This window comes from Kryptolebias marmoratus, linkage group LG9 (assembly GCF_001649575.2).
Source record: "Kryptolebias marmoratus isolate JLee-2015 linkage group LG9, ASM164957v2, whole genome shotgun sequence".
Classification (NCBI taxonomy): Eukaryota; Metazoa; Chordata; class Actinopteri; order Cyprinodontiformes; family Rivulidae; genus Kryptolebias; species Kryptolebias marmoratus.
The window spans coordinates 10,005,996-10,018,214 of NC_051438.1; the positions used below are offsets into that span (position 1 = coordinate 10,005,996).

Below are 12,219 nucleotides of genomic sequence, written 5' to 3' on the forward strand. Positions count from 1 at the left end.
TCATATTCAGCCCCCCCACCCCCCCACCCCCTCCCTGTGTTGTTCCTCCCCTCGGCCTTGGACGAGCTGAGTTTCATCTCGGCGGAGCGAAGCAAAGTTCATCCAATCCCTCAACTTTCCGCAAACCTCCTCTCCGCTCGCCGCCGCGCGCAAGTGACTTCCAGACGCGTAGATGTGTCAGAGTCCGAGTGAAGCGAGGCACCCTGGCACCTGCTGCTGCTCCGGGGGGCTCCCGGGCAGAGGACGGTGGACCCGCTGTGTCACCAGTCACTGATTCACGGGGCTCCGGCATTCTTTAATCTCCAATCTGCGAACTCACTTGCGTGCGTGCGCACAGCTGCCGGCACGAGGAAATGCCCAATATCTAATTGGATTGGATGGAAGAGGTTAGGGATCTAATGCTCCAAGTAGGACAAACCCAGTGACCCCAATCTGTTAATATGTCTGATTTATTGAGGGTTTATTGCTTTGTCATGCGGAGCTGAACGAGATAAATGCTCAACCGAAAGGCGGTGTGTGTGTGTGTGTGTGTGTGTGTGTGTGTGTGTGTGTCTGTTAGTAAAATAGCTCGTGAACCGCTGGACAGATTTTCATGAAACTTGCTAAAAAGGAATCGTTGGATGAACATTCAGAGCTGATTACCTTTTGGAATCCACCCGATTCAAGGCGGCCACCACAGCTAACTGAGATTGAAAACACAAAGATGGCTGTAACTCTGTGAATTTTGCAGATGTTGAGCTAAAATCTGGTGTGCTGGTAGTTGAGAGTTATCCCCAAGACATACTCCGAGCATTAAGTGAATGCTTGAGGTTTATTTTTAAAACTTTGACATTAACCATTATAGTCACGTCTGTCTGTCCGTTAGCAAAATATCTCATGAACCACTGGGCAGAATTTAATGAAACCTTCAGAAAATAATTGTTGGATGTATGTCTACAACTGATTAACTTTTGAGCCCAATCCAATGTAAGGTCTCAGCCATGGCAAACTGACATTAGAAAACACAAAAATGGCTATAACTCTGTCGGTTTTATAGATATTAAGCGAAAATTTGGAATGGTGGTAGTTGAGAGTCGTTCACAACATATATTTCAAGCGCTACACATTGCATGATATCTTCGCTTTAAAACTTGCCATTAATCTTTGGCATCAACCTTGTCTGTCTGTTAGCAAACTGTCTCATGAACTGCTGGATGGATTTTAACGAAACTCTCAGAAAGTGATCACCCAATGGGGATCTACCACTGAATAAGTTTTGAAGGCCGGTCCAGTTCAAATGGCCGCCACAACTAATCGACCTTAAGCCAACACTTAAATGGCTATAACTCAGTCCAGGCTGTTGAGCTCTGATTTGGTGCGGTTGGAGCTGAGAGGCACGCTCAACACGCACTCTGAGCACTGACAAATGTCGTGTGAGATTGTGCATAAAATCCATTCACAAATGGCAGTAACTCTGTCCTTCCTTAGCAAGATATATGCGTTCCTTTAAAAAAAAAAATAGGCCTTTTGTTTCTGTTGAAAAACCCTTTTAAAATGCACCATTGTTCTTATTTACTGATTGTGTGCGTGTATTCTTGCAGGCATGGGGAGTTTTTCCCAGGTCTGTACCTGTCAGAGAGGAGAGTGTGTCAGGTGTGTGGTGACGACGCTTCAGGCTGTCACTATGGAGCGGTCACCTGCGGCAGCTGCAAAGTGTTCTTCAAGAGGGCCGCTGCAGGTGGGAGTGAGGCACACAAACAACACCAAGAGCGCACACACACACACACGGTTGCAGAACACATCCGCTGATTTAATTTCTTACACCCACTTATTCTCTAATGCAGACAGGGCGCAGTGACCTGACATTATGAGGGCCAGTTTTATTGTTATCAGTAAACACCCACATATCATTGCTAAGTGTAAAAAAACAAAAAAAGGCCCAAGCCTTTTTAGCTGAGCGCTCATGTCCCCCAGGACTTCTCGTGTCTTGTGCCTCCAGGTAAGCAGAACCACCTGTGTGCCAGCCGGAACGACTGCACCATTGATAAGCTGAGGCGGAAAAACTGTGCCTCCTGCCGCCTAAAGAGATGCTTCATGTCTGGGATGAGCTTAAAAGGTATGAAGCTAACCCTAAAGATCACTGTGGGGAAATTATGTGTGGTTTGCATTTGGACGAAAGGGGTCAGGCTGGTCAGATATCTCCCATCGTGTGGATTGTGTGTTCCTGCTGTAACACAGTGTAACAGCTTCATTTCATCAAAGGCAAAATATCCCTTTTTCTTTCTTTCTTTCTTTCTTTTTTTTTTTTTTTTATACGTTTTGGGACCAGTGATCAAGAACTTTCCTACACGAGAAACATCTCAAGGAGCTGTCCGGCCTCATTTGTAGCAATTGCATGTTTCGATATTTTCTATCGCCGAACGATTCGCAGCTGACAATTGTCTCCACCCACCCCCCCGGCTCGTTCGTCATTTCAGGCCGCAGGCTGAAGGGAGCCGGACAGACGAGGAGTGGAGAGGAGGAGCAGCAGCAGCAGCCGCCTGCCACCGCCTGGGGCCATGGAGACAGAGAGGAGAGGGCAGGGAAGAAGGATGTCGTCATGGAGTCCGGAAACGCTGCCGCCAGGGCTCAAGGTGGTAAAGCTCGAATATCGCGCTGACGTCTAAACACGCTAATACGCACGCTGCGCTCCTGGTTTGTGTGTCTCTATTGCCCGCCCCCGAAAGGCGAAGGTGAACGATTATGCTTCAGAGCGTTCGCGTATCTGTCTGTTAACAAAATATCTCGGGAGCCAGAATCTCTCACAAAGCAATCATTGGCTATATAGAGCCAGCACAATTCAAGATCAGCCAATCAAACACAAACATGAAGATAACTCGGCCGAAGTCTGGTGTGGTAGTAGCTAAGAGTCATCTCTAACCTGCACTCCTTTGTTTAAAGGTACTCACTGCAAACTATGACTCTATGGACTATATCTGATGATGCAGTTTGAACGAGTTCACTTCGGTGGTTTTCCAGATTTATTGATATGAGATTCTGAAACGCGGGTACGCGCTCGACGTAAACAAAGCATTTTTGTCTGCGTGCTTTACTCAGCAAATCTGAGTGGAAATGCATACCAACACATCACAATTGTCTGACTTCTCAAATAAAAACGTCTCTTTTAATGGACGTCACCGTTGTTGACCTGTTTTCTGTCACTTCAGCTGTTTCTGTGGTAGTTAGCAGCCGTTTGCAAATTTTGCTTACAATTTTTTTTTATTTAAGGACCATTTAACCATTGATATGAGGGGGAAAATAGCATGGATTTTTTTTTCTTACTTGATGATTTTTTTTTGTTTTGGACCAGTCTTCGTTGCAGTGAGTACCTTTAAAACTGTTGAAGTCGTCCCTATTTGTTCATGAAATGAATGAATCATGAATCACCGGACGAATTTTAATGACACTTTCAGGAAGGGATCAATGGACACGCATTCACAGCTAATCCAACTTAGCAAACGCTCAAATGGCTGTAACTCAGAGTTACCCAAAGTCAGATGGTCAAGGTTGCAGGCGATGTGCATGCCTTCAAGGAATACAAGGCCTTTTTTTAATTTTTATTTATTTATCTTTTGTAAATGTTTAACAGGACCTCATTCCTTGCCTTTAGGGATCCCCCCGACCCTGCGCTCCTGCCTGTCCCTGCTCAGCATCCTTCAGTCCATCGAGCCCACCGTGGTGAACGCCGGACACGACCCCGCCCAGCCCGACAGCCCCGCGTCCTTGCTCACCAGCCTCAACGAGCTCGGGGAGAGGCAGCTGGTGACGGTGGTGCGCTGGGCCAAGGCCATCCCAGGTACGCCAGCACGGGCAGAGCGGGGCTTCCTGCCGCCCGCGTCACCTTTTTTCACATCGCTGTCGTTCCTTGTTTTTTTGGGTTTAGTCTGTGCAAAAACAACAGGTACTTGACAAGGTTTGGAACTTTAAAGGAGCTGGTGAGCCAAGATCACAGAGATAGAGAAGCGTGTTTAAAATCTCGCCTGAGAAGTATCTAGAACCTGTTGGCCCTGGGCGAGGCCTTGAGATCAGAAGATTGCAGGCGTTGCCAGAAAGTCGGTGCCAGGCAGCAAACGGGCCGGTTCAAATATTAACCACTAGGGGGGGATATGCTCATGCTTAAGCCAAGAATGGAAACCTGAAAATGGGCAGAACTGTTTTTTTTTTTGGCCAATGTTTCTTGTCATTTGTCTCTGTTTTTAGATAGGTAAACCAAGAAGGGTTATTATGTTATGCTGATTTATTTTTTAAAACTATTTGCTAAAAGGATTGTGTTTGACAGGGTTCCGTGACCTGCAAGTGGACGATCAGATGTCGGTGATTCAGCTGTCGTGGATGGGGGTGATGGTGTTCGCTTTGGGCTGGAGGACCTACACGCTCACGAACTGCTCGATGCTGTATTTTGCTCCAGACCTGGTCTTCAACGAGTAAGTCATAAATAAATAAATACACAGTAGATGCAATTTACAGCGACTCATCACGGGCATCGGTGGCATATTTAATGATCTGCTTGAACCTCACTGAACTGGGCACACAAGTTTGAATTTATTGTGGAGTTTTTCTAATAATTCCCACAGGGTGAGAATCATAAACACTAAGATGTACGTTCAGCAGGTTTCCAGTTCAATTTCTTTGCGTCTGAGGGGGGGCACTTTGGATCTTCTTTCAGGCATGAGCAAAGCGGTGACACATCCGTACAACTGGTGATCTTGGAATCTAAAGTTGTTTTAGAAACGTCTCCAAAAGACGTTCCCACTTTTGAGTAGATCCACAATGCTCCTTCTTAGATGTTCTGAGTATCGGCCAATCCATCAAGTGTCGTCAAATAAATCGTGTTTATTCGGTCACAGCTCAACTACCAGCTGCAGTCATTCATGATCACTAACGACACATTAGCAGGCCTTGGTCCTGAAGACAATCAAGAACCTTCAGCCCCGCTTATAAAATCTTTATGTGAATGTACGTGTGTAATTAAGCCTGTGTTTATACTTTTAACCCAGTGTGGAGGAGAGAAAATACACAATAATTCAAACGTTTTTGTAGTTTCAAGGTTTATAATCATTCCACAGAAAAAAAGGTTAAAATAAATAATTAAAAACACCAAATGAATATGACATCCTTGCACATGAGTGTATGTAAACCTCTGAACACAACTGTATATATATATATATATATATATATATATATACTCGCCATGTGAAATAACATCAAAAAGTTTTTGCGTTAAGAAAAGTTGACCAAGTTTGACGCAGTGCTTTCATCAAACGAAGAAAGTTTTTCATCAAACGAAGAAAGTTTGGGCGTAAACAGCCGTGAGTGTTGGCGTGGCGCGGCGTGGGCTTTTGTTGGGACACCAGGAGATTTCGCCTATCATCAACGCTGGAAAGACAAAGACTCGGAGGAATCCGAACTTCAGAGGAAGACTGACTAATCACACAATAAACGTTTTTTTTTTTTCCAGACGAGACGGTAAACAAGCGTGTTCTCTTCTCGGCGTCTGATCGTATACATTGTGGCCGCAGAGGGATCACCTCTGATCATTTATTCCATTTCATCTTTACACAACGCCAACCAGGAAGTGCCGCAGCTCTGAGGTCTTTCTTCTCTTTTTGTCACCTTGATGAGTTCCGACTCGCGCCGCAACCTTCGAGTTGTTTTTCTCCAACTTTTCGTCTCGTCTTTGAACTTTTTTGAAGAACTTAACGCAGACTTTGTGTCACAGATTAGAGGCGCGTGATGAAGACAAGTGTTGTGCATTTGTAAATGAGGCCCTCAGGGAGGCGTGTTTGGTGTTCTTGCTTTTTTTTGTGTGTGTGTGTGTGTTACGTCAGCAAAACTCTCACTCTCTGCGCGTTGGACCTCCTTACCTCCACGTGTCTGCCTGTGACCTGCATGGTTAATGGGTACGCCTGCCCCTCATGCTGACCCTCATTTCTCTCCGTCTCTTTGTCGCTCTCCTTTTTTTCCATTATCCACCTAGCTCATTTTTCTCTCACCCCTGCTGCGTTTTCTCTGTCCCCCTCCACTCCTGTCCCCGCAGCCATTAATTCTCTTCCTCCTGTCTAGATTTCGCTCGGCCTGAACATCTCCTGGCTTCACACGTCTTTGCTTTTTGTCGCACCTTGTGTGCTCAAGCTTCCCCTCTCACGCTGTCTTTTTTTTTTCTTTCTTTCTATCTCTCTATTTTTTTTATGTCTTGACCCTTCCTCGCAGCCAGCGGATGCAAGTGTCCAGTATGTATGAACACTGTGTGAGGATGAAGCTGCTCGCCCAGAGGTTCTGCAAGCTGGAGGTTACTGAGGAAGAGTTCCTCTGCATGAAGGCCCTGGTCCTCTTCAGTATCAGTGAGTCAGCTGGCATCGTGTCTTAAAAAAACAATAAAATTAAAAAACAAAACAAAAAAAACAATAAAAGAATAGCTTGAACTAAGGCGAGTGAGTTATGACCCGAGCGTTTCAGAGCATTGATGGGACGGATAAAGTCCACGAGAGTTATTGTCGTGTTCTGGCTTTTTGTGGTCACAGTGCCAGTGGAGGGCCTGAAGAGCCAGCGTTGTTTTGATGAACTGCGGACCTCCTACATCAAGGAGCTGGACCGCTTGGCCAGCAACCACGGCGAGACCACCCGGATGCAGAGGCTGTTTCAGCTCACGCAACTGCTGGACTACCTCCAGTCGGTAAAAACACGTGACTCTCCGTTTTTTGTTTTTTTTTTCCAGTTTTTGTTTTCACTGAAGCAAGCGCCACCGCATGTCTCTGAAGCGTTATGTAAGTGTCATTTGTCAGCGGCCTACTTCGAGAGAAAGTCATTTGGATCTCCCAACATAAACACTGTATTTGGCTCCCCGTGAAACAGTGTTAGTTTATTTGTAACAGCCACAATGAGGTTATTTCAACAGACTCTGTCAGTTATTACCATTAAAATTTAAGCAGGAGTTTATCTAAGTACTTGGCAGGTTAGGGTTCTGTTTGTTTTCCATTTTCTATGCACTGGCTCCACCTGCTGGCATCAACGTGAATTGCTACTTTTTATTCTTTTTTTTTTTTTTTATCTGTTGTGAGTGATGATGATGGATTTCAAATTTAGAGCCACTGAAAAAAGGAGGGTTTTTGTTTCTGTCAGGGCTCAGATTTCCTAGAGAAACGACTTTTATTCTGTTAATTTCAATTTCATCTAATGGCAGTCTGTACATTCAAACAATGAAGCTCGAATTTCTTAAAGATACGACTCGCTTTGCACAACAAAGTTTTAAACAAAGATATTGTTTGATCTGTTAACGCTTAGAGTATGAGATGGGAATGACTCTCAGCTACTACCACACCGAATTTTAGCTCAGTATTTGTAAAACTGACTCAGTTATGGACAGTATGTGTATGATAACCTGTGGCAAAAAAAAAACAATCAGCTGAAGATGCATATCCATTGATCTTGTTTTGAAAGTTTCATTAAAATCCATGAGATGCAGGAGATGTTTTGCTAACGGACAAACAAACAAACACAGGCACTTACATGCTCGCCCACCTTTCATGGCGACATACAGGAGTTACGTGTTTAAAAGTTTAGTTTCCTGTGAAGCTTGTACTCATTGCCCTGAACTTAGGCCCTTAGTTAAAAAGTTGATTTCAACTTCCAGTCTCCGGTTAGGCTGTTGGGTAAATTAAAGACTCTACAACTATCACTGGAAAACACACACACACACACACACACACACACACACACACACATGGAAAATGAACAGGACAGGAGAAAAACAAAAGGACACAAAGAAGAAGAAAAACATTAACCAGTTTTAGTTGTATGAACCGGTGTTTTAGTTGGAGTCATTGTTTTACCTGAGAAGTATAAACTCTAACTTAAGTTAACAGTTTTACTGATGTTAGTAAACTTCAACTCTGAGGAGCTTTTTTTTTGGATTACAGTCTGAACATCCCAAATTAGATGTTTTTTTCAAATCAGACCCAGATCACTTTCCGAAATCTGAAACATATCCGATGTTTTTCAGAGCCACTTTTTATTCTACTTTTACCTCACTGAAGTGACACGGACGTCACTATTCTGCATCGGAGTGGGTGGGAGCGTTGGACGAAACAAACAAGCATTGCTCTCTCTTTTTTTCCTCGATCCTCTTCCTCCCTCCCTTCATACGTTCGTCTGCTCCGATTGCGCAACTGAAGAATCGATACATACGCTGACGCGTGTAGCAACCCTATTGACTCTCAGCTACGACCACGTCAAGTTTTAGATCAATATCTGTAAAAACTGACTGAGCTGCAGCCGTTTTTGTGTTTGTTAGGGACGATTAGCCGTGGCGGCCCTGTTGGATCAAGCTGACTCCAAAAGTAAATGACCTCCTTTTGTTCTACAGAAGCCTGTTAATCAGCCATTGATTTAAATCAGGTGTGTTGGAGGAGAGAAACAAGTAAAATCTGCAGGATGGTGGCCCTCCAGGACCAGGATTGGAGACCCTAGTCTGAACATACTGCTTCAGCTTCATGCCTGTCGTCTAAAGAGGAATATATATCATCCGTTCTTCTCAGGAGGCGTTGCCTCACTTGTATTTGGCCAGCTCAAACCCAGGACAGGTTCGAACAATAAAACGAGCAGACAGCTCGTGTTTAATTGCACATTATTGGCATCGGCTGACAGGAGCCCCGACACCCAGACGTTTCTGTCAGCGCAGCGTAGCTCAGGAGGAAGGGGCGAAGGAAACGGTGAGCATACAATCTCTCCGAGCGCTCAGACCGCGTGACCAGATTAAAGGGTCACGGTTCGTGTTTATGCACCACCAATCCACCGTGTTGTTTCTTTTTTTAAACATCTGGGTGCAAATGTAGCCAAGAGAAATTCCATCAGTAAAACCTTGAAATGAATCACCCTCTGTGAGCTTATTTATCATCTCGGACATACTTTTTTTTTTTCCTGATAATTATCACTCACATATTCATCATGTAGTCCTAACAGAGCCTGGGAACATGGCTGTATTTGTATACGAGGGATTTTTGACATTGAGTCACACTCAACACAAACTTTGAGACATCTCTGCCTAAAACTTTGGCATTGGCTGTTGGACTCGACCATGTCTGTCTGTTAGCAAAATATCTCATGAACCACTGGATGGATTTTAATAAAACTCAGAAAGTAATCACTAGATGTGCGTCTACAACTAATTTACTTTTAGGGTGAGTCCAATTTAAGATGGCTGCCACAGCTAATTGAATTTAGGCCCCGTCCCAATACTCCCACTCCCACCCTCATGTCCTTCAAATGTGCGTTCATGCTGAAGGGTTTGAGTGCGTAGTGTGTCCCAATTCTCCAGAGTGCTCTTTAGCCCTGCCCCCTTTGTGTACTACTTCCACCCTCTGGCTAAGCCCACATCCAGGTGGACTTCGGCAAAGTATTTACCCACAATTCATTGCTGCATGTGATGTTTTGATTTTTAAAAATGATCTTTATTGATAATGAAAGGGTTTTGAATTAAACGGCAGAAATATGGCGGTGGTGACAGAGCGAGCTGCGTCTCTCATGAAAAAAGCAGTTTCTAAATGTAAAGTATTGAAATAATTCTTGTTTCATTCTGCTGTACATGTGTGAAAACTATCAAACTTTGCTCCATATTCAACAAGTCAGAACAAAACACATCTGAACAGCCAAATATCTCTTGCAATGACTTTGGAAAGCAGAAATACCTAAACTGTACTTTTAAAATCGTACCGGCACCTTCTTAAAATACCAAAACAGCGACTGGTCCGCCATGTTGGATGTCACAGTTACGGCCCAGAGGCGCAAGTCGATGACGTAACCCTTATTGTCCCAATTCTCCAATGTCTGCATGCTTGTAACCAGAACACACAAACCCTTCTGTGCACTTCCACTGAGTACACCCTTCACAGAGGGGCGTAGGGTGGAGGGCGAGTATTGGGCCATAGCCGACACAAAAATGGCTGTACCTCAGTGAATTTTTCAGACGTTGAGCTAAAATTTGGCGCGGTAGTAGCTGAGAATCATTTACAGCACGTACTCCAAGCTCCAACAGCTCACACAAGATATTACACGAGGTCGTGCGTAACGTAACTTTCAAGGTTTGACCAAAAACAGCTACAGCTTTGTCATTTCTCATCATAAGACGATTTTAGTTTAATTTTCTAGCATGAAAGGCAGCAGGCCATATGCATTTTATTCAAGGAATTCTAGGACTTTAATTTGCAAAAGCGTCCTGGCCAGGAGGGACAGCAGCTCAGTCATCAGCAATCACTTCCTACACTACGGATGGAATTCAGAACGAGACATTAATACATGTCCTCAGCAGGTGTTCAACCACTAGGGGGTGTGGATGAACCACCTTCCTCCTGGAGCAGCTTGAGGACTTAAGTTAAAACAATTAGCTGTCAGAGGAGAAACTCCTGAGATGGCTGACAGGGGCGAGACCAGCGGGGTGAGACTCTTCGAAGCCCCCACCCGCAGAGAGCAGCTCTGATGCACTTTGTCTCGTAAATGCTCTGCGCTGTGCCTCATGAGCTGGAAAGCAGCCAGGGATCGTCTCGTCTGAGCCCCTTTAGGCACAGGACCAGAACCGATCGAGATATCTCTGATATTTTCCCCATCGGTGGAACTCAAGGCGTGTCAGGTGTGGCCTCGGAGAGGAAACGGCATCTCTAGCCTCAAGTTGCAACCGTCAGCGTTACTTGTTTTTCCTCCCCCCTTTTTCAACACTTAGCGCAAATACTACAGTCTTATCTGCTAAATCTAAAACTTTAACTTTTTTTTTTTTTTTGCTTTTCCCTCTCTCTCGTCATCTTAGATCGTCAGGAAGCTGCACCAGTTCACCTACGACCTCTTCATCCAAGCCCAGTCCCTGCAGATGCGCGTCAACTTCCCGGAGATGATCTCCGAGATCGTCAGCGTCCATGTGCCCAAGATCCTCTCGGGCATGGTGAAGCCCATCCTTTTCCACAACACGGCCTAGGCCAAGCGAGAGCCTCCGCCGCTCGTCCTTTTTCGGACGAGCGGGCTCCGACGCCCGGGAAAGGCGTTCCACCCTGGGGGAGGGGGGGGGAGGCGAAACGGCAGGAGAAGTGTCAGGCTTTTTTATGAAGTGAAAGAAGCGACATAAGCTGTGGTTGAAAGGAGAGAGGAGAGCACATTCTTCCAGTGTATTGTAACGTAGCCACATCCACGCTGCTCTGCTTGCTGTCCGCTCACTATATCAAGCACATCAGATTGTATTTGTTATTTTTATTTTTTTAATTTGGGGAGCTAATTTAAATAACGAAACAGAAAAAAAACGCATGCATTTCTCCACTCGAGCCAATGACAGCCGGCATGTAGACGTCTTCAGCTCCTCTTACTGATTCCCGTCAGCTGAGACACGAAGACAGTAGTGAGAAAAACATGTTTGCAGAGTTCACATCCCCTACGCTTTTTTTTTTTCCTGTGTGCTGTAGTCTGACATTTGAACTCGCTTTTTTCACAATGAGCGTTATTGTGTGCACCTGAGCTAAAAAAAAAAAAAAAAAACTGTTTGATTGACAGTTAATAATAAGCAGTCGTGACTTGCATGCTCTCTTGCCTGAAGGCATATAAAACATTTTTTTTGTTTTTTTTCTCGAATGCGCTTCTCACGTCTTTTTTTTGGAAAACAACTTGCCGAATGTTTTTATTATGTGTTCATGTTTAGTGTGTCCAATTAAACACCTTCAAAGTGACTGCGGTAAAGCTAATGTTGAATGTATATTTATGAACTTTCGATGTCGGGATTAAAAAAAAAACAACAAAAAAAATAACTTGCACCAGCAACAATGGAGGAAAGAATTGAAAGGTGCAGTTGTCAGCTAAAACGATGGGTGACTTTCTTAAAAAGAACAAAAAAAACAAACTAACAAAAAAACAAGTTTTCCAGTGCCAGACAAGTCCAGTTTTTATCAAAGTGGATATTTCATACTGTTGTGTAACTTTTCTACTGTTTCCTAAAGGTGTTCTTTTGCAAATGCTTTTCGTGTGTTACCCTGTATTCGTTGTAGCTTCTGACACATTTGCTAAACATTAAATGTCCAGCCAAAGCTCTGCTCTCTGCGTGCAATGTTTACAGCGTAACGTGTGCTGAAACGAAACGGAAAGTGTGAATGTTGGTTTGGAATGAGAGGCGACTGCGGATTTTCAAATTTTTTTTAGTGCTGGTGAGTGGATCTAATGAGTGTGTGTTTAAAG

General features: G+C 44.3%; 1 protein-coding gene across 2 annotated transcripts in view; it reads left to right on the forward strand.

The window, feature by feature from the left end:
- The window catches only part of LOC108237972 (androgen receptor), a 13,417-nt gene extending 1,567 nt beyond the window's left edge, over positions 1 to 11,850 (forward strand). The window contains exons 2-9 of one of the 2 annotated variants that reach the window (XM_017419726.3): positions 1,581 to 1,717; positions 1,979 to 2,095; positions 2,457 to 2,612; positions 3,629 to 3,814; positions 4,298 to 4,442; positions 6,229 to 6,359; positions 6,540 to 6,691; positions 10,814 to 10,978. In XM_017419726.3, the coding sequence (XP_017275215.1) occupies positions 1,581 to 1,717; positions 1,979 to 2,095; positions 2,457 to 2,612; positions 3,629 to 3,814; positions 4,298 to 4,442; positions 6,229 to 6,359; positions 6,540 to 6,691; positions 10,814 to 10,978 (1,189 nt within the window). Of the gene's footprint in view, positions 1 to 1,580; positions 1,718 to 1,978; positions 2,096 to 2,456; positions 2,613 to 3,607; positions 3,815 to 4,297; positions 4,443 to 6,228; positions 6,360 to 6,539; positions 6,692 to 10,813 lie in introns of both variants that reach the window. The other variant, XM_025006708.2, reaches the window with a different exon arrangement.
- The last annotated feature ends 369 nt before the right edge of the window (positions 11,851 to 12,219 follow it).